Below are 18,743 nucleotides of genomic sequence, written 5' to 3'. Positions count from 1 at the left end.
TGGGTGCGACTCTCTAACCAGTTGGCGACCCATTGGACTGTATGGGTGTCTACGCCACAGTCCCCCAGCTTCCTAATGAGAATGGGGTGAGAGACAGTGTCAAAAGCCTTCCTGAAGTCTAGGAAAACTATATCCACTGCCACCCCTGCATCCAATGATTTAGTGACCTGGTCGTAAAAGGCTTTATGTATAGGTGCTTTTAGATTAGTCTAACGCGCAGTAAAGCGTCTTGTGTAGGCACATCCCCTGTGCAGCATCCACTTCTGTCACTGTTGGGGACAGGATACTGGGCTACATGGACCATTGATCTGACTGAGTATGGCGCTTTTTGTTCTTATGGCGCCTCCTTATAGTTTTTACTGCTGTGCGCGGCCCTATCTTACTTATGAAAGACTGTTTAGATAGAAGATGGCTTCCTAAGACAGTTGTCCAGGTTTCCAGTGTACCCTTTTGTGTTCAAGCTTGAAATCGACACCCTGTTTCAACCTTCTGATGTCAGTTTTGACTTTACAATGCTTGATCTGATGCAACGCCACGCCAGTGAACGAGTTCGCTGTGTTGCCTATCTCCCTGGAGAACATCTGTCCAAACTTCCTTGGATGCTTTCTTTGAGAAAGCAGACAAGACTCCAAAAAAACCTTCAGTCAAGACTCCTGAGAAGACTCCAGCCAAGAGCCCTTCAAAAAGTCCAGCGAAGTCACCTGAAAAAAGTCCTTCCAAATCAATATGATTGCTATTTACAATATAAATACATTAATGTAGCTATATTACTCATCTATAATTGATAGAGTACAAAATTCTGCGTTGTTTTTGGTGAAAATAGGGTATCGGGCCTCGGTTGAGGGACCAATCCTCCATTTATAACATTGTTTCTTATGAGAAAATTGGTTTTGAGTTGCAACGTTTTGACGTAAGGACTTTTCAGGAACAAATTGTGTCACAAGTCCGAGGACTGCCTGTATTCAAATAGTACATTCTCAAATTGCTGGCTACTTATCCAGAAACCCAAGAACTGCACAGGAAGAAAGATTCTTTATGGAGCAAGGATGAAGGTTTATGGGACAGAATAAGGGCTTTGTTTTTTATTTTTCCTGTTTTTAGTCCTACAAGTTGTATAGGGCCATTCTAAAGCGTGCAAGTTTCTCTTGATGATTCAGTAAGGACCTCAGTTCTGCAATTAGATCTACACAGGAAATCCTTAATGCTTGTGCAGAATTCCATTGAAATCAGCCTGTTACATGACAGGAGCTCAGATTTGCTCTTCCTGTAGATTAAAAAATTGCAAAATAGTTTCAAAGAACAAATTTTTAGGGAAAAAAAATCACTTAACGATGAATTAGTGCCCTCATTTTGGAAGTAATTGCTGCTGAAAGTTCAAGTGGGTTTGCTTTAAAATCAGATTTTCAACATTTTCTATACTGTAATATGTAAAATTGGAATTGCACTGAATTCTGCTATTTTCTCTTCCCCTTTCACCGGTAGGAATCTTAATTTTTTTAATAAAAAAATTAAACATTTTGTCTATAATTTCTGACATCTACATGTAAATGATTTTAAATGCTTATAATAATCTTTAAAAATCTTTCCTTTTAGGACTTGGTTGTTCAACTGACTGATGATACTGACCCCTTTTTTCTTTATAACCTTGTGATATCTGAGGAGGATTTTCAAAGGCAAGTTACAGAGTATTGTATGAAACATTTAGAAATGGTAATAAACAACTGATCATTTTAAGTTAAAAAAAATCTTCCCAATGAGCAAATAATAGTCTTCCAGCTCTTACATAATTTTTCATCTGTAGATTTCTTAGTGCTTTAAAAAGCACAAAAGTACTCCACATTTCATAAATGAGAAGCTGAGTTGCAGAGAGATGAAGTGATTCAGTAGAATCTGGGTCTCTGGTTTTGTATCTAGTTACCTATCTCCCAGACCATGGTGCTCCCCACATTTGTGCCTGTAACTACTACCGGGTGTTAGAAAATTGTCAGTGATTTAGTCAGCCTACTTGCAAAAGTGAGGATTATTTATACGAGCAAGTGTTCACAGAATTGAGCCTTTCATTTAGATAAATTTGGGGTTATCACCATTTCTGAGTCTTAGTTTAGTTGTAATTCCTCAGGAAAATTAGGTGGAGATCAGCATGCCCAACTCAATATGAACTGATCACCTTGGAGTGGCAAAAAGGTTTTGAAAAGGTTGTTAGTGTCCAGAGGCCACAATCTGATCAATGATTTTGGGTCTTATACACAACATGAAAAACACTTCCTGTCTCAGACTTTTCAGTTTCTGAGTTGTAAAATGTATTTGTAAAATCAGCAAGTTACACTTAGCCAAAACTTAACTCTGTGCAATACGGTGTACTATAAGGAGACTTCCATTTGAAAGGTACATATTAATTTCCTCAAGGTTTGTGAAATTCAGATTCATTTAAAGTAGGGACATCTAACTCACCCCACCTCCTGGGCCAGATCTAGATCACAGGGTTCATTGCTGGCGGGGGATCCTGATGTAGCAGTCTGGAGAGCTGCAGGGTGAGCAGCAGTGGTGGGAGTTAACAGCATTGCTTGCCCCCCCACTGCTGACACACATTGTGTGGATTTCAGCAGCAGGCCCTGTTTCCAAATTCCTGGCTCCTCTACCAGCCCCTTGAGCTTGTAAGTTTAATACCCCGAGTTTAGAGAAAGCTAATTTGAAAAAAATTAAAATTCATCTCTGGTGATTGCAGTCACTTACTTAATCATCTTTCCTATAGTACTTTGGATTTGTAGCTCAGAGTGCAGGAGCGAACACCAGAGATATGGGTTTTCCAATGCCTTTAATAGAGCATGATCTGATTTAGTATGTTTATTTGATTTATATTTAGTAAGCAAAACTAAAAAGTACCCCCATGTTAATTTTATGTTCCAGTAGCTACAAGTATTTGAACTGAAATATTTGATTAGAAAAAAATAAATACAGCACAATGTGGTTTAAATGGTATAGCCAAACAAATTCAAAGCTTTATGTGGAAAGAAATTATCTTTATTGGAATACTTGTAAAAATGTAAAGACAATACACAATAGCATGTAATTCCCTTACATTGTTTGTTTAAATTTAAGAGAAAAAAACAAAGGCACTGAAGACTGTTAACACACTAATTTTAGTACACCCAAAGAACTGTGCATAATACGCTGTGGTTGTCCACTCATCTACTTCAACAGAGTTTAACTCTGCTGAGGTTATTGCGGCACCTCCAGTTTCACTGTCACTATCTATTGAATCATTTGCACTAATTAGTTCCATTTCAGAATCAGATTGAGGCAAATATGATTCAGAACTACTTGAACCATGTTTTTAAAGGATGGTTTTACCAATGAGTCTATGGGCAAGGTCAGCTGATCATCACACTGCATCTTCTTCACTAACTGTGCTTCTGACTGATTCTTCAAAAGTAAGAGATTTTGAGAAATAGAAAGCAGCTTAGCAGTGTGTTCATTTGTTAGTCTATTCCTCTCTTTTGTCATCATTGAGCTGAAAGCCTAGTTCCATTCACAAGAAGCTGCTGTTGGTGGAATGCGTAGGATCCTTAGAGCAATCCTGGACAACAGTTGGGGGTTACAGAATCCCTTCCAGCATGTGAGAGGAGGCATATTCTCTGCTGCCTGCCAAGCTTGCCTAATGTTGTATTGATATCCATTCATTGCTGCTAATGAATGTAATGAAACAATCAATTTTTACAAATGGAAAATTTCCAACGGAAAAATAAAGCACTGGAAAATTTTCCACCTCACATCTCTGGTGAACACACTATTCTGAATTAATCAGAAAAATATTTATTCACTAGTACAAATAAAAATACTCTGTAGAAATGTAACATTTTTTTTCTTTTTTCTTCATGTAGTTTAAAATTTCAACAGGGTCTTTTGGTGGATTTTTCTTCTTTCCCACAAAGATTTATAGATCTGCTTCAACAGTGCATTCAGGAACAAAACAAAGATATCCCAAGGTAAATAATATATAACTACTTTATATCAGTTTTTCAAAGACAGTTTTAAAATCAGGCATCTTTTTAGAGCTGCCATTATGACAATAAATATCATAAAGTGAAGTTACTGTATAAGGTACAGTTTTGAATGTCTTTTACATTAACATCATTATAATTCAGTAAAGACATAGGCCCTTATTCCACAGCTGGATTCCTTCATTGGAACTGTATAGGTCAAACTGCCCAACAGGGGTGAAATGCTTATTAATTTTTTCCAAGAGAAAACAAGCTGTGGAATTTACAGACAATTTCAGTAAATAAAGATGCTTGCGGTAATAAATATTTTTCCCTCCCTTCCCATTAGGTTTTTGCTGCAGTTGGTTTCTTCAGCATCTGCCTTGGATCATAAACCTGTTTTTTTAAATGTGGTGGAGACTAACCCATTTAAACACCTTACACATCTTTCACTACAGTTTCTACCAGGGAATGATGCAGAAGTAAAGAAGTTTTTAGCTAACTGTTTGAAATGCATTAAGGTAGGATTAAGATTTAAGCAGGCAAATTTTTAACTTATAACTTGTATGCAGGATTGTATGTGTGTGTAAGTTAGTTTATTTGTAACTTTGCATGCAGTTATTTAGATGCACATTATATAATAAATCAGTATACTTTTTCTCTAGGGGTAAAAATAACGTGAGAGCATGTTTGTTTTAAAAATAAATATTTTATAACTTGCACTATGTGTTTCCACTGTAATGAATATAGAAATGCAGTTGTTTTGGGCAAATGAACCTGTTAAAATTTTTGTTTCATTGCCTTGCGCTATTGATCAATCCAAATGCAAACATAAATTTTGGGCTTCAATTGTGCTTTTGGGTCCTTGGAACTATGTAGATGTGCTCTTGCACAAATGGAGAGCTTGCATTCCGAGTAGCTCTGTGTTCTTCATTAACACTTACTGATATGAATGTGAAGATGATACGCTCAGGAGCTTGTCAGGTTTAAATGATTAAATAAAAAAAAATTGAGTTTGAAAAATTCTTAGCATGTACTCCAATAATCTTATTACATAGGATTTTTGTTTTAGTAAAGTGCACATGGCCTCTTTAACATAAAGAAATTATGTTTAAAAATGATAGTTCACAGATTTTCCCCCTTAGTCTTTTAGGTATTCAGACAGGTCCTTGGTAAACAATACTCCACAAAGATCCCAGTTTCTTAGGGAAATTCTGTAAAACAAACTGAATACAGTAGCACTGCCTTTTGTCCTGAATTTTTTTAATGAACATAAAAAGCATTTGCTCTTTGAAATATACATAATGCAATATTTAAATTATTTTTACAATACCTTTTAATGGCTTAATGAATAGGTATTTTTGGCTTTGGCATCTTTAAATAATAATGCTAATTTGAATTAAAAAATGGTATTAACTTAAAATGTGAATTTCATAGGAAGAAAAGTTGCTTTTGGAGCAAAAGCTAAAAAAAACTGAAGATGACCTTACCAGACAGCTGAACTTTACACAGCAGGTAAGTTAAATATTATATAACAACTATATGCCTGTCTTATTGAATGTTCATTTGTTGAAGTTTTTGTGTAACATATACAGCAAAAGCTTTGTTATTCGGCATCTATGGGGAATGTGGGTGCTGGATAACAAAATATGCCGGTTAACTGAGAGGCTGTCGTAAAATGTGTAACAGTAATTGTTTAAAATGTAGTGGCCTATGTTGGGCCCTGTAGCGGCTTCACTCATGTCTTAAAGGCTACTTTGGCCATTTTTGAGTTAAGGGGGAGAGAGGCAGACTTAAACTGTTCCCCCTTTTCTGTGTGTGTTTGGGTTTTCTCAGACAGTTAATATTTTTAAGCACTAGCTCAATTTTTATAATTTTTATGCTATTGAAATTGATATATAGTTTTCTGTTATTGCAAATTTTTAAAAATGCCAAGATACTGATACTTTTTCCTACTGAAAAGTGTGTTTTAAACGTTAAGAATTTCATAGATTTCATAGACATTCGGGCTGGAAGGGACCCCGAAGGATCATCGAGTCCAGCCCCCTGCCCCAGGGGCAGGAAGTCAACAGGGATCATAGGATCCCAGCAAGAATTTACAGTCCCAGCAAGATTTTACAGTCCTGTAGCATGTCAGCTGAGTGTGTTCATTTTTAATTGTATATGAAGCAGAATAATGTTGGTGTTATATCAAAAGATGGAGTGTTAAGAATATTTTACTAGCTTTGCTATTGTTTGAATACTGTCTTGGCCATTGTCTGTTTCCAGTTTGTAAAACTGATTATATATTTCAGTGCCTTGTGTGAGGATTTAATTAATTTTCTCTAAAGCACTTTCTTATCCTTGGATGAAAAAAATAATGTAATGCAGAGTATTAAATTTAAGCACTTAATATGTCTTTATGCTTTCTTAAACTGTGCAGAGCTTGTCAGAGAAGAGCCGGGAATTAGACAAGTTAAGGAGTGAATGGACATCACACACAGCAGCATTAACAAATAAGCATGCTCAAGAACTGACAAATGAGAAGGAAAAGGCCCTGCAGGTAAGAGAACTAAAGGGAAAAAACAATCTTAAAATCTTCTGGTGTACATGGCATTTTCTAAATTTTAACTAGCAAATTGACTGGGGGCTGGGAGGGGTGACTGTTGTCCTGTCATCCCTACCCCCTCTGCCTTGGGCTAGGTTCACTCCCTGCCTGCCCCCTGCTGCTTTGGGCTAAGGTCCTTGCCACTTTGGAGCTGGGCTGTTCCCTGCCTCCCCCACGACTTCAGGCTGGGGCCAAGGCTGCTCCCCACATCTACCCCCAATGCTTGGGGTGGGTCCAGGGCCTGCGGTGGTGGCTGCAGCAGGGCACAGCCACTGGTAAGCGCCCATCCCCTTTCTGTTCCCCTCCCTCCCCTGTTTCCCGCCGCCTCCCCTCTCTGGCAGCTGTTGTTGTGGGGGTGGGGAGGGTGCTAGCTTCTGGCTTCAAGGAGTAAACCTGAACCTCCCTGCTTCTTCCCCTCCATTATGGCAGCACTTCAGTCCCCATCATCCCCTGCTGCCTCCAAGGAGCAGGGGAGGGGGTCAAGGACAACTCCACCGACCTTGCTGCCCCTCTCCTCCAGCCCCTTAGTCCCCATTGCCACGGTGACACTCCACTGTCTGTCTCTGTCTGCTGAAACAGCCAATCAGAGTGCGAATAAAGTGTTATGGACAGACGGACTAAAGCTTTTATAATATTAGAAGATTTTACCTAGTTACCATTTTCTCTTTTCATTATAGGCACAAACTCAATGCCAACAGCAACATGAACAACAGAAAAAGGAACTGGAAAGCATGCATCAGAGAAGCGTCCAACAGCTACAGAATCGACTGTCAGAACTAGAGATAATCAACAAAGACCTAACAGAAAGACGATATAAAGGAGACTCCACAGTCAGGGAACTTAAAGGAAAGCTCTCTGGGATAGAAGATGTATGGAATGATCTTATGTATTTTCAAATTTGTATTTGTATAGGAATAGCAATATCAGTATATACAAGTAATCTGTTGTGTGATCAGTTGAAAATTAGCACATTTTCAAACTCTGGTGGTCCATGTTGTAGACTCAGTATTCTTTTACCACCTTTTATAACATGGTATGTTTGAATGCACAAACTGAACAATGTGTTCTTAAAACACATTTCTTTCAATTGTTTCAGGAGTGCCAGAGAACAAAGCAGGAAGTACTGTCTTTGCGTCGTGAGAATACTACTCTGGATGCTGAATGCCATGAAAAAGAGAAACTTATTAATCAGCTACAAACACGAGTTGCTGTTTTAGAACAAGAGATCAAAGATAAAGACCAGTTGGTTAATAGGACAAAAGAAGTATTAGATGCGACACAGGAACAAAAGGTTCCCTTTAGTTTCTAAATCTACCGTATATGAAAAACAATAGAATTTTGTTTCTTATTATAAGGCTGTTGCATGTTAGCAGTTTTTGTGAACTGGCAAGTAGGTGATCAAATATTAAAAAGGAATCAAAATCATAGCTTCACAAAAAGATAATGGATTCATTTCAGCAAGTGTATTTTAGTTTAATTTTTGCCATAATACATTACTGAATTTACCGTAGTATATTTTGTAAAAATTTTATGTCTGAATGAGACTATTACTGTTACATTTTGAGAAATGGGACAGAATTTGTGTGTGTTATACAAGTTGGATTAGTGATGTGAGAATTAATGTTCATCTACTGCAAACCTTAATAAGCTTCATCTAGATGAAATTGGAAGTATTTTTCTTCAGCAGTAAAAATCTTAATTTTTTAAAGGTAATACTGGAAGAGAATACAGAAAAGAAACAAATTCACATGGAAAAACTTGAAGCAACAATAAAGTCATTATCAGCTGAATTACTAAAGGTTTGTTTAAACATGATGTTGAAATCATGAGGTTTTTTTACATTTAAGTTGTACTTAATTATTTAGTTTGAAAATGTTCTCATGTTTTATAGGCTAATGAAATTATCAAGAAATTACAAGGAGATTTGAAAACTCTAATGAGTAAACTGAAATTGAAAAACACAGTGACAATTCAACAAGAAAAACTGCTGGCTGAAAAAGAAGAGAAACTCCAGAAAGAGCAGAGAGACCTGCAAGAGACCGGACAGTCTCTACGGACCAAAGAGCAAGAGGTGAAAGTTCTTTATTTTGCTTTTAAGGGGATAACAAGGTAAAGAGAATACCACCTTTAGGATTTACGAAGTACAAAAAAAAAATTGAGCATATGAATTAATACTGGAGCCAGCACTTTTTTTAAGTTGCAGGCAGGAACAATGTGGCTCGAGTCTGACATGGGATAGGTAGCTTTAGCAGCGTATCGGTGGGTGGGGGCAGTTCCTTCCACCTTTGCTAGAGCCACACATCTGGGAGCTTTGTCCACACTACTGCCACCGCTTCTCGTAGTCCCCTGCCCCCTGATTGCGGTGCAAATGCAGTAGCTTCTTCCACGCAGCTCCTGCTTCTCCCTGGCCCGTCCCCTGCCTAGCCAAGTCCTGGCACAGCTCCCCACTTGCTGTAAGCTGTGCTTGCATCACAGCCCTGGGGAAGGGGGAAGAGTGTGCGGAGAAGTGGCAGCGGTGCAGGTGCAGCTTCCAATTTCCTGGTCTGGTGAAACTCCTCCCTGCTCAGTCAAGGGCATGGGCATGGGCACAGGCAAAGCCCTGCAGCTCCATGGGCCATACTTTGCCATTCCCTGAATTAGCGGACTTTTATGGAGATTTTCAAAGGCATAAATGGAATAAAGAGCTTTTCCTTTGTGTGGTTGTACTCTTTTTGTACAACAGTAATTTAGACTTAATATCCATCTTCTCTTTTTAAGTTCAGCAGGATTTAAAGATCCTTGATGTTTTATTTACATTGTTTTTCTTCAGTATTTGATTGTTGAGTGCTCTTGATTTTACTTTATATAATTACTATGTAAACATTTTAGATATGCAAGTTGCAAGAACAGTTAGAAAGTACAGTGCAAAAACTGGAAGAAAGCAAGCAGCTACTAAAAACCAATGAAAATGGTAAGTTTACAGAATTTCAGTCCCCTGTTTTGCATAAAATAACATTTCACTTAATCAGTGAAGCAGAATGGCATAGTTTGCAAATGTGAATAGTATAGCAGCTGTATTATTTTCTCAGATTATAGCATACTTGTGATCTTTTCCCCCAATAGAAGGATAAAGTAATTCAGTTACTTAGCTTATTTTACTAGTGCATAAATAGCCTAGGTTTAATCACTGTGATTCTTCGCATGTGAAGAATTCACCTTTTGGTGTGACTCCATACAATTTAAGACGTTTATTCTGTTGTTCTGAGTTTATGTATCCACATCCATGATCTCTAATTATTAAAAAAAAAATTAGTTTTCTTGTAATTTGTGGGTCTAATTAATACTCTTGCTGCAGTATCCAGAAATTAAGTCATTAGTTATCATGCTTATTTGAAAGAAGCTTGTATGCATTTTAATGTAATAACATATTCAGGATCAGATTGTCATCTTCAGCAGCAGGAGCTGAATTAAAAAAGGTTATCAACCAGAAGTAGGAGAGGGAAAATGGTAGTGTTTTGTACCACTGGAAAAGTCAAACATCTTTCTTGAGAAACTTCTGTCTTTTCAGAAGAGGTTTTATTTTAGGTTGAGTGAATGATGACTCCTAAGTTAAGGGTACCAGACTCTTGGCTTGACATTTTGGCTAGATTTGGAGAGCACCCTTGTGTCAGGGATATGCCTTTTGATATATGAGGGGTGAGGGGAGAAGGTGCTGACTTTTGGACAAGTTATGAGTTTCTGAAAAAAGCACAGTTCACACAAACTCAGATCTTTGGCAGGTAAGTTTCCATTTACAGCAAGTATATTCCAGCCCAGGGATATGTGAGGATTTTGCTCATGGTTGCTGATGAGCAGCAGTGTCAAACTTACTTGGCTGAGAGAGGTAGAGGATCCTGACTGTAGGGCTTCCTGTGATTGGTGACATTATTAATTCTTGCAACTGCCAGAGCTGCTGTTTCAGTGTGATGCTGAAACCTAAGAAGTTATCGCCACTACTGCTTGCTCCATGTTCTCCCCTGCTGCTGATCTTAGTTGCCAGGGTGACTAAAAACCCTCATTTCAGTGGTGGGTAAAGGTGAGGGGATTGTGAACAATGTATGTTTGACACACTTGCTCTAGAGCAGTGGTTCTCAACCTTTTTTGTACCAGGAGCCATTTGTAAACACCAATGGCTAATCCAGAGCCACTGCCCCTCACTCCTGACCCACTGCCCCCCACCCCCAGACTCGAGCCCCCCAGTGGTGGGCAGAGGGTAGGTATGTGGAGCAGGGTATGTGTGTGTGGGTCATGGGGGGTCCCAAACAGTTGCTTGGAGGCTAGTACTCTGCCAGCTTGCAAGGGAAAAGCCAGTTTCCCATATTTTTCTCCTTTTAAAGGAGAATCCATTTTTAAAGTTTGTTCATGACCCATTCATGAATTGTTGTGACCCACTTTTGGGTCATGACCCATGGGCTGAGCAACATTGCTGTAGAGCACCACTGAGAGTAGAGACTCCCTCCCATCCCCAGCTTCCCATTGCTCTCAGGCAGTGGGAGAGAGGGAACAGGTATTTCTGCAGCAGAGATGGGCTGGAAGAAGTCAAGATAGGGCAAAATTGGGGTGAGAGGGCCAGATTAGATAAAGAATTGGTGCAGGAGAGAGTGGAAGAAACTGTCTAAGAATGCAATAGAATAATTGCAACAAGTTCTTGATAAATGGCAGGTATTGCTGTTTATAATTTCTGATAGACTGAGGACAGAATAAAGAGGGATAAAAAGCAAAGACATGATTTAATTTTTTTTCTACTTTTTGATGTAGTAATCACCTGGTTGAACAAGCAACTGAATGAAATTCAGATGGCAAGAAAACAAGACGTATTGGGAACTTCTACCATTTCACCTGTACTTCCCAGCAAAAGCAGAATTGGCATTTCACCTCAAAATATGGTAAAAGAACCAAACAGCTATAATTAGGTATTTTCTATATTGTTTAGAAATAAATACACAAGAATTGAAGTACATAACATAGATAAAATGTCTTGTTATTCCTTTTTGCCTCATAATTTTTTTTATTTTGTGCAGTGTTATGAATGGATGCAGTATTAATATAAGAAATATAAAAACTTCATAAACGTTGTTTTACATAAGCCAGACAATATGAACTTAGAAATCTCAATAATAGGACATTAAATTGCACAAGAAAAGGAACTGGTGTGTCTTGCCGGCAAATCTCTTCTTCATTGCTATAATAGAGTTGTAGCTGGAAACTATTCTACATAGACGTAGCTTTTTTACATAAGACTGATTTTGGAGACAGTAGGGGAAGTGGGAAGTAAAAAAATTTCTTACACTATAACTCTGTTTAAAGAAACTAATTAAAAGTAGTAGACTGCCAGCTCTTGTGTAAGAGTTGTAAACTACTTCCTGACTGGAGAAGAAAAAAATAATAATGTTCATCTGAAACCATTTGATATAGAAAAGTTTGCATTTTCTTTGATACAAAGAGTGCAAGTTTACGTACACCAGTCATTAGTCAACTCTTGAGATTTGCTGATGAAGACATGTTAATAAAATAATGCTTACCTTGTGTACACTCTCTTTTTTGCAAATATTCCTTTGAAAGACTAAGAGACTTTTGTTGTGTCTGAATCACTTAAATATTAATAAACATTAATTGCAATAATACATTTAATGACTGAGGGTCAGTTTTCAGTTTTTACATATAGATTCAGTGAAACTGAATCAGACTCATCTGTTTTTTTGAAACCCTGTAGTTCTCAGCTGAAAAGAATGTTGTATAGTTGAAACAGGAGCCAGAAAAAATAAGAGGGATTGCTAGGACCAAAAATACTACAGAGATGATGATCATCTTCTTTTGAATGGTCATTTTCTTACTTTCTCTTACAGTTGGAAAACAGATTTCCTCCTCCCAGCTTAGGAATAAATTATCCCATCTCCCCTGTATATACCTTGCAGACCCTTCCAGAACATACATCTGCTCGAAATGCCAGCCAACCGTTTTCAGGCCCAAAGGTAAGTAAGCATTTATAATATTTTGTGCTTATGTTTATACATGTATATTTATCCACATGTATTTCCGTATAGTTTCAGAAATATTTGACTTAATGAACTTTTGGAAATTTCCAGTTAAAGAAATGTGTTTAAACAAAAGTTGCCTTTTGTTTTAATTGAGAGGTAGCTATGAACATTAGATAAAATGATAGCACTTGATGTCTTGAAAGCATTTTACAAATTATAAATTCATTGCTATCATTGAGGTAGTATCCACGTTGTCACAGCTTTGCCGTCTGAATCTAAGCCATATAGCACATTCATCATACAAAGAAACACAGAACGTGGATTTGGCTCTTAGCTCTGTTAGTCTAGTATCCCATACTGCTCACAAAATAATATTTTAATGTGTTTGATTATAGAAAACATCCTTCTATGAACTAGCGCAAAATGAGTTTTGTAGGTCAGCAAAGTTCCCTTTTCAAGCATTTACTGGTATATCTGAGAGTAGCAGGGCACCCAGTCTCTTTAGGTTAACGTTGTGGCTAAGTGAAATCCATTTTTTTAAAGCAAAACCTCTTAAATTTGAAATTAGTTTCTTTTAATCTTGTGAATTGCCTTTTCCCTGCCATAATGCTTATTCATTCTGATTAATGAATGCTGACATTAGTAGGCCCTAAAACATAACACTGAATTAAATACAATTCAGCAGAAGCTATTGTTTGTTTTGGTGTCCCATAGAAACGGCAAACCATAGCAAAAGATACACTCACTGTAGGTGTCAGTAGCTGAATTCCTACTTTGTCTTATAACTTAGCATACTATCCATTCTGTCTGTTTTATCTAGGCATGTGATATGTGGAACATTATTGCTCACAGTGGGTGAATCTATACCTGCACTTTACTGTGGAGTTGACTAAATAGCTCCTCAGTGAAGTGTCAATAGTATACACGTGTGCTGGTATTAGGGCGCAGTAAACTAATTAACTCTGCTGTAAGATAGTACAGTACTGTAGGATAGTGTAGTACTATCTTGCAGCAGAGTCATTAAATGTGGTCAAACACACATGTACATGGTGACCACTGGGCACAAATTGTGCCCGGGCAGCATAGCTGGCCGGAGACTAGACCCCCAACTCCTGTCAGCCCCTCCGCCACCCGATGCTGCCACCCAGAACCTGGAGCTGACCCACCGTGCTCCCTGCCAGCCTGAGGCTGCTCCACCCCAGCTCAACTTGCTCTTCTCCCAAGCACACATGTAGACACTGTGCCTGGGAGCAGTGTACTCTGGCTCCAGAGTTTACTGTGTTGTGTTATTTGCCTGTATATATGCACCCAGTCTGATCAAAATCCTAAATCTCCATTTTCTTTGTTCGCAATTTTATCTAGATTAAAAAGTGAATGTGTGAAAATGTTGATATTCTTTTAGATTCAGTTTAATACGCAACTCTCAAAAACTAACAGATGTTCAGATGTTCATATGGTACCTGTTGCAACAAGCAATTCAGCAAACAAAGAAAAGTGAGTACTTCCAATTTTGCGCCTACACAAATGATATACTTTAGGCCAGATTATCAAGACCCTCAAAGCTGCTTCTCTAAAATTGCTGGGAAAAGTTTTGTATAACAGTTCTTATGCTTAAGTTTGTGATTGCAAACTGTAGTTCTGTGTTCAAATAAATATACAGCTTTACCCTCTCCCTCTGCAACTTTAGAGGCTACATTTGAAAATGTGGCTCTCAAAGTGTCTTTGAAGGCAGCTTTTATGGAGAAAAAGTCAAATCGGACCCTGTGTAATTTTATGCTGTGGAATAATTTATTTGACCTGTTTGTAGGCTACCATTAAGAAAATGACATTCTGCTACTCTTAGATTCAACAGTCATTATAAACTACTCCAGTCTTTTGTTACTCACAGTAAAGTGGAGCCAGCCATGTGGGAGATGAGCATCACAGGGCTCTAAATTTTATAACAAGAATAGCAAATGTTCCTTTTACAGGCTGAGTGCCTCAGCATGCCTAATTCACGAAGGCATTCAGCACACATTGCTTAACATTGCATTGTATTAATATTTTCAAGGTTACATGACATTTTTTTTTTTCTTCCTGTTAACATGAGTGGTGGTACCATGTAGGAAAGTAGGTTATTTTGGAAAGAACATAATGAAGTAGGCAGGTACAGTGGAGTAAGTAAGTGCATTGTTTCCATTGCAAGTTGTAGCAGCTCTTGTAACCAATTAGTAACATAGTTAATAATGAGCCAGTGCTGTTTCAATCTTGCTTTGTGTTCCTGTAATCCAGGGGTTAGCAACCTTTTGCCACTATGGGCCACTGTTTGCATCCCTGCACCCACCCTTCTTCCCATGCACCCCCAAGCATTCAGCAGATGCTGCAAAGGGAGCAGATAGAAAAAAGTAGGTGTTAGGATCCTGGAAACGCTTCCTGTGCTGCTGGGGCTGGAGCCAGAGCTGGCTGCTGATTCTGGATCCAGCCTGTAGGCTGTAGGTTCTCAACCCCTGCTGCAGTCAGTTTGACAAACTGTATATGTGGTGTTGGTGGGACCCCCTCTACCTTTTTGCTTGTCTCTCCGTTCTTTCTCCCTACCCTATTTGGTAGGACATCCCAGAAGGCATTGCTCCTGGTAATTCTGGTACTTACCTGGGTCTATCTCTTCTGGGAATTCTTTTGCCTACAATGTCATAGAACTGCCCAGACAACTGTCAAGAAAGCACTTGCCTTTTTGTAGCATTGTCTACCCAAAAGATTTTTCTACCACATCTGCAACCCAGCCACATTTGTTGGATGTGGGTTAGATGAAGAAAACTGTTTACAAAAACAACTGTACCTGTTGTGCTTATGGGATTTTACTATTTAAAGAAATGCTTTAATATTTCTCCATGTGTAGCCCACTTAAGTGTGTGTGTGTGCACATATGATCAGAATATATGAAAAACGTTGCTAGTTGTGGCTGTCCCTATGCACTGTATGTTCCTGTGCCGCCTCCATCAAAAGGTAGAAAGGGCAAACCTGTAGCACACTTCTGATTCATAATAATGAGACAGAGTGGGGTTGTATTTACCTGCTACTTAATTATTTCTTCTTGTTATTGGCTAGTTAGGAGATTATCAAGGTTAATCCTATTAAATTTCTCCCAAAACACCCAACAGGCAATATTTGTGCCAGCAACACTTTCATGGTGGATTCAAAGCCCTTAGACTTGAAGCTGCATTTGCTTTGTGATGCACTTATTGCAAATGCAGATGATTATAGGACACAGACTCAGCTGATAAAGAATTCTGCTTACAAATGTGAGTTTTAAGCAGTTTAAGCAATTAGCTTGCACAGCACGGTCTGATAGATTTTCACTATTAAGATTCTCCAGTCATGGTTTATTCATGTAATGCATGGAAGCATTCATCAAGAGGTAATAAAATTACAGAAGTGTCAGCTCCACAACCCTCCCTAATAGCCCCATATCAGCTTGGGGCCAGTAACAATTTAGCAATTGCCCTCCTATTCCACCTTGACTTAGGCCCTAAAATAACTTTCTAGCACATCTAATTTTTCCCAGTTTAGCTTAAGTCACAAAAAGCAGTGAGGGAGAGGAACAGTAATAGAATTTGGGCTCTTTCCTATATCAGGGAGGCAAAAGCAGCCACATGGCCATCTCCTTCAAACACTGTGCTGTAGACGTGGCTTTGTAACACTGATTAAGATTAGATTCCAAAGGGCAGTGTTTACTTTATGAGAGCTGGAAATCCTTGCTCATATTTCCAGGGAGGGGTACTATTAGCCAGCTGCCTAGAATGGGATTTATACCAATTCTTGGCCTGTTACCTTGAAGGAACTGACACTTGGGATGTTTTGCCTGTGGGGATTTCTTTCTACCTTGAAATCCTTTTATCTCAAATTTTGGGTTATTGAGAGAATTCAGAGACAGTTGCAGGTTCTCTGCCTGTTTATGCCTTTACAGTGGGAGGGGAGTTGGGGGGGTGACACAGGGCACTAGAGTGGTACCAATGGCCAGTGGTATTCAGAGATGTCCATCTTGCCTGCATTAGGCACACGTACACCTGGAGTGGGATCCATATGGACAAAACCATCTCTGAGAAGCTCATTATTTCATAGATAAGTAACCATTCTGTTATGCTAGTGCTAGCACTAAAACAGTAGTTAGTTGTAAGCAGTAAATGCAGATGCTCAGATGTTTTTTAGAATGTTGTTTCAATATAAAAACTCTTTGAAAAGCCCCCAAGTATTTTTTGTGTAGACTTGAAAGTATGCAGCTGACAACTAACTTCACCAGCAACATTTACAAAAAAGACAGACAAATGTAACAGGAAGTTCATAGATTTCTTGTTTTTAAGTATGATTTTCTTTTGAATAGTGGAGAGCATTTGGGGTTGGAATTGAAGTATTTAAAGAAAAGAGAAGACAGCATTCCTTTACGGGGGCTGAGCCAGAACACACTTAATAGCTCAGGTAGGAACAGACTGTCCTATTAAAGTGTAAAATATTCAATTTTAAAAAGTACCTTCCAGAAGTCCGAGCAGCTTTATATCCCAGGAAGATTAACTTATTTCCTCTTTACTTGCAGAATATCCAAAATCCTATTCATCAACAAAAATACAAACTTCATCAAAACCTGTAGTACCTTCAACAGCCTCTGCTTATTTCCCTGGATAATGGACAACGTAGTTCTAAAATGAAAACTATTCTACCAGTTATCTAGGATCGGCTTGATGGTATTGAGTATAATTATCCCCTTAAAGGTAAAAGTATCAAAATGGTACGGTAATCCCCTGCAAAACTGGTTAACTTTATCTGGTTAACATAGCTATAAATTATGCTATGGGATTGCACAGAAAAACAGATAGATTTAATCAGATGCTATATATAGATTTTCAGTCTATGTTCTAGCCAAAACAGTAATGCAGAGGTGAGAAACAGCTTTGTAGCTTATTTTCATGTGGAAAATATCTTTATAGATGATCACTTTTAAAAAGTTTGAAGGCTTGCAGAGCTGTTTTTGTCAAGGCAGTAGGTCCCCTACCCCAAAAAATCCAAATGAGTGATTGCCATTATTATGCTGGAACTGAGTCATGCCTGGAACTATTTTCTTCCTTCCCTGAAAACAATTTGTGCTTTTAGGAACCTAGTACTAAATGCTATCCTGAATGGTGCACACAACCCTCAGCTTTCTCTGAAATCAGCAGGAACTGTGTTGGGCAGGTTGTGGCTGTAGGAAACTAGCCAGGCTCTTCCCAGAATAAGTGTTTATTTGGCGACTGATTCTAATGTCTTCCAGAGTGGAGATTAATCAGTCTGTGGAGCATTTGAACATAATTACTCTGGACTCCCTAGCCCCTATATAGATGTTTGTACCAGTGTAGTGACACAGATAATATCAAGAATGGGAAAGACTAGTGGCTACTTCCTTTCTATGCTGGGTTTTGACCATGTTGATCTGTGTTCTGTGCAAACCTGTTGGCATTAGTCCTTGAATGAAACCTACACTGTGCGCTTGGCTGTATGGAGTTTTTCTGTTTCGTGCAAAGGGCTGGTACCCTTCAGGGAATTATCCCAGGAATTGATGTGTCACATGAAAAACTGTTCTCATCATAGAAATCCACTTACAAAGCATGTAAAGGCTTAACTTGACCTATAAGATTTGTCAATGAAGCAAACTGAACCCAATTCTTAACAGACTTGAAGTTTGCTCATTTCAGTTTTTATACTTATCCTGATTTTGAATTTTTTTGGCAGAATTTTCTTGTAAAAAGTCACTGCCAAACCGACACAGACAATAATAAATTTATATTAAATGATAACCACTATTTTTAAATATAACTGAAGGGATTTATATGTTGTACCACTAGGCAAACTATGTAAACAGAAATTATTAAAATGAAATAAGGTATAAAGCTGAGTTGCAGCTAAATATTTCATATTCCTTGTTGCAGCTTTTTTTTTGTATCAGTTTCTCACTAACTGGGTTCTGAATGATAGGATGCAGTCTGTAAAGTGTTGAAAGCAGTTTACATTATGTTACTGCAGCAACAATACTATACATAATGCATCCAGGAAACTAACACTAAGATTGATAGAGTGAAGATGCATGTATGTTTTAGGTTTTTTGCTATGCTTGAGTCCATTACTACAGTCATGCTACAGTGCCTGTTTAAGTTCCAGTGAGTGAACTGAAGGTTG

At 38.3% G+C, this 18,743-nt stretch overlaps 1 protein-coding gene across 4 annotated transcripts in view; it reads left to right on the top strand.

The window, feature by feature from the left end:
* SASS6 (SAS-6 centriolar assembly protein) overlaps nt 1–18,743 on the top strand; it is a 26,790-nt gene extending 8,047 nt beyond the window's left edge. Inside the window, exons 3-17 of one of the 4 annotated variants that reach the window (XM_019501680.1) lie at nt 1,594–1,673; nt 3,882–3,986; nt 4,330–4,501; nt 5,418–5,495; nt 6,403–6,522; nt 7,245–7,436; nt 7,664–7,858; nt 8,277–8,366; nt 8,459–8,638; nt 9,436–9,517; nt 11,344–11,471; nt 12,501–12,557; nt 13,966–14,057; nt 16,921–17,015; nt 17,131–18,743. In XM_019501680.1, coding sequence (XP_019357225.1) covers nt 1,594–1,673; nt 3,882–3,986; nt 4,330–4,501; nt 5,418–5,495; nt 6,403–6,522; nt 7,245–7,436; nt 7,664–7,858; nt 8,277–8,366; nt 8,459–8,638; nt 9,436–9,517; nt 11,344–11,471; nt 12,501–12,557; nt 13,966–14,057; nt 16,921–17,015; nt 17,131–17,219 — 1,755 coding nt within the window. In that variant the 3' untranslated portion in view covers nt 17,220–18,743. Of the gene's footprint in view, nt 1–1,593; nt 1,674–3,881; nt 3,987–4,329; nt 4,502–5,417; nt 5,496–6,402; nt 6,523–7,244; nt 7,437–7,663; nt 7,859–8,276; nt 8,367–8,458; nt 8,639–9,435; nt 9,518–11,343; nt 11,499–12,431; nt 12,558–13,965; nt 14,058–16,920; nt 17,016–17,130 lie in introns of those variants that run through there. The other 3 variants (XM_019501679.1, XM_019501682.1, XM_019501681.1) reach the window with 3 other exon arrangements.

The sequence above is a fragment of the Gavialis gangeticus genome, unplaced genomic scaffold (assembly GCF_001723915.1).
Source record: "Gavialis gangeticus isolate Ggan-Ray unplaced genomic scaffold, GavGan_comp1, whole genome shotgun sequence".
Taxonomy (NCBI): Eukaryota; Metazoa; Chordata; order Crocodylia; family Gavialidae; genus Gavialis; species Gavialis gangeticus.
This window is presented reverse-complemented; position numbering and strand designations above follow the sequence as displayed.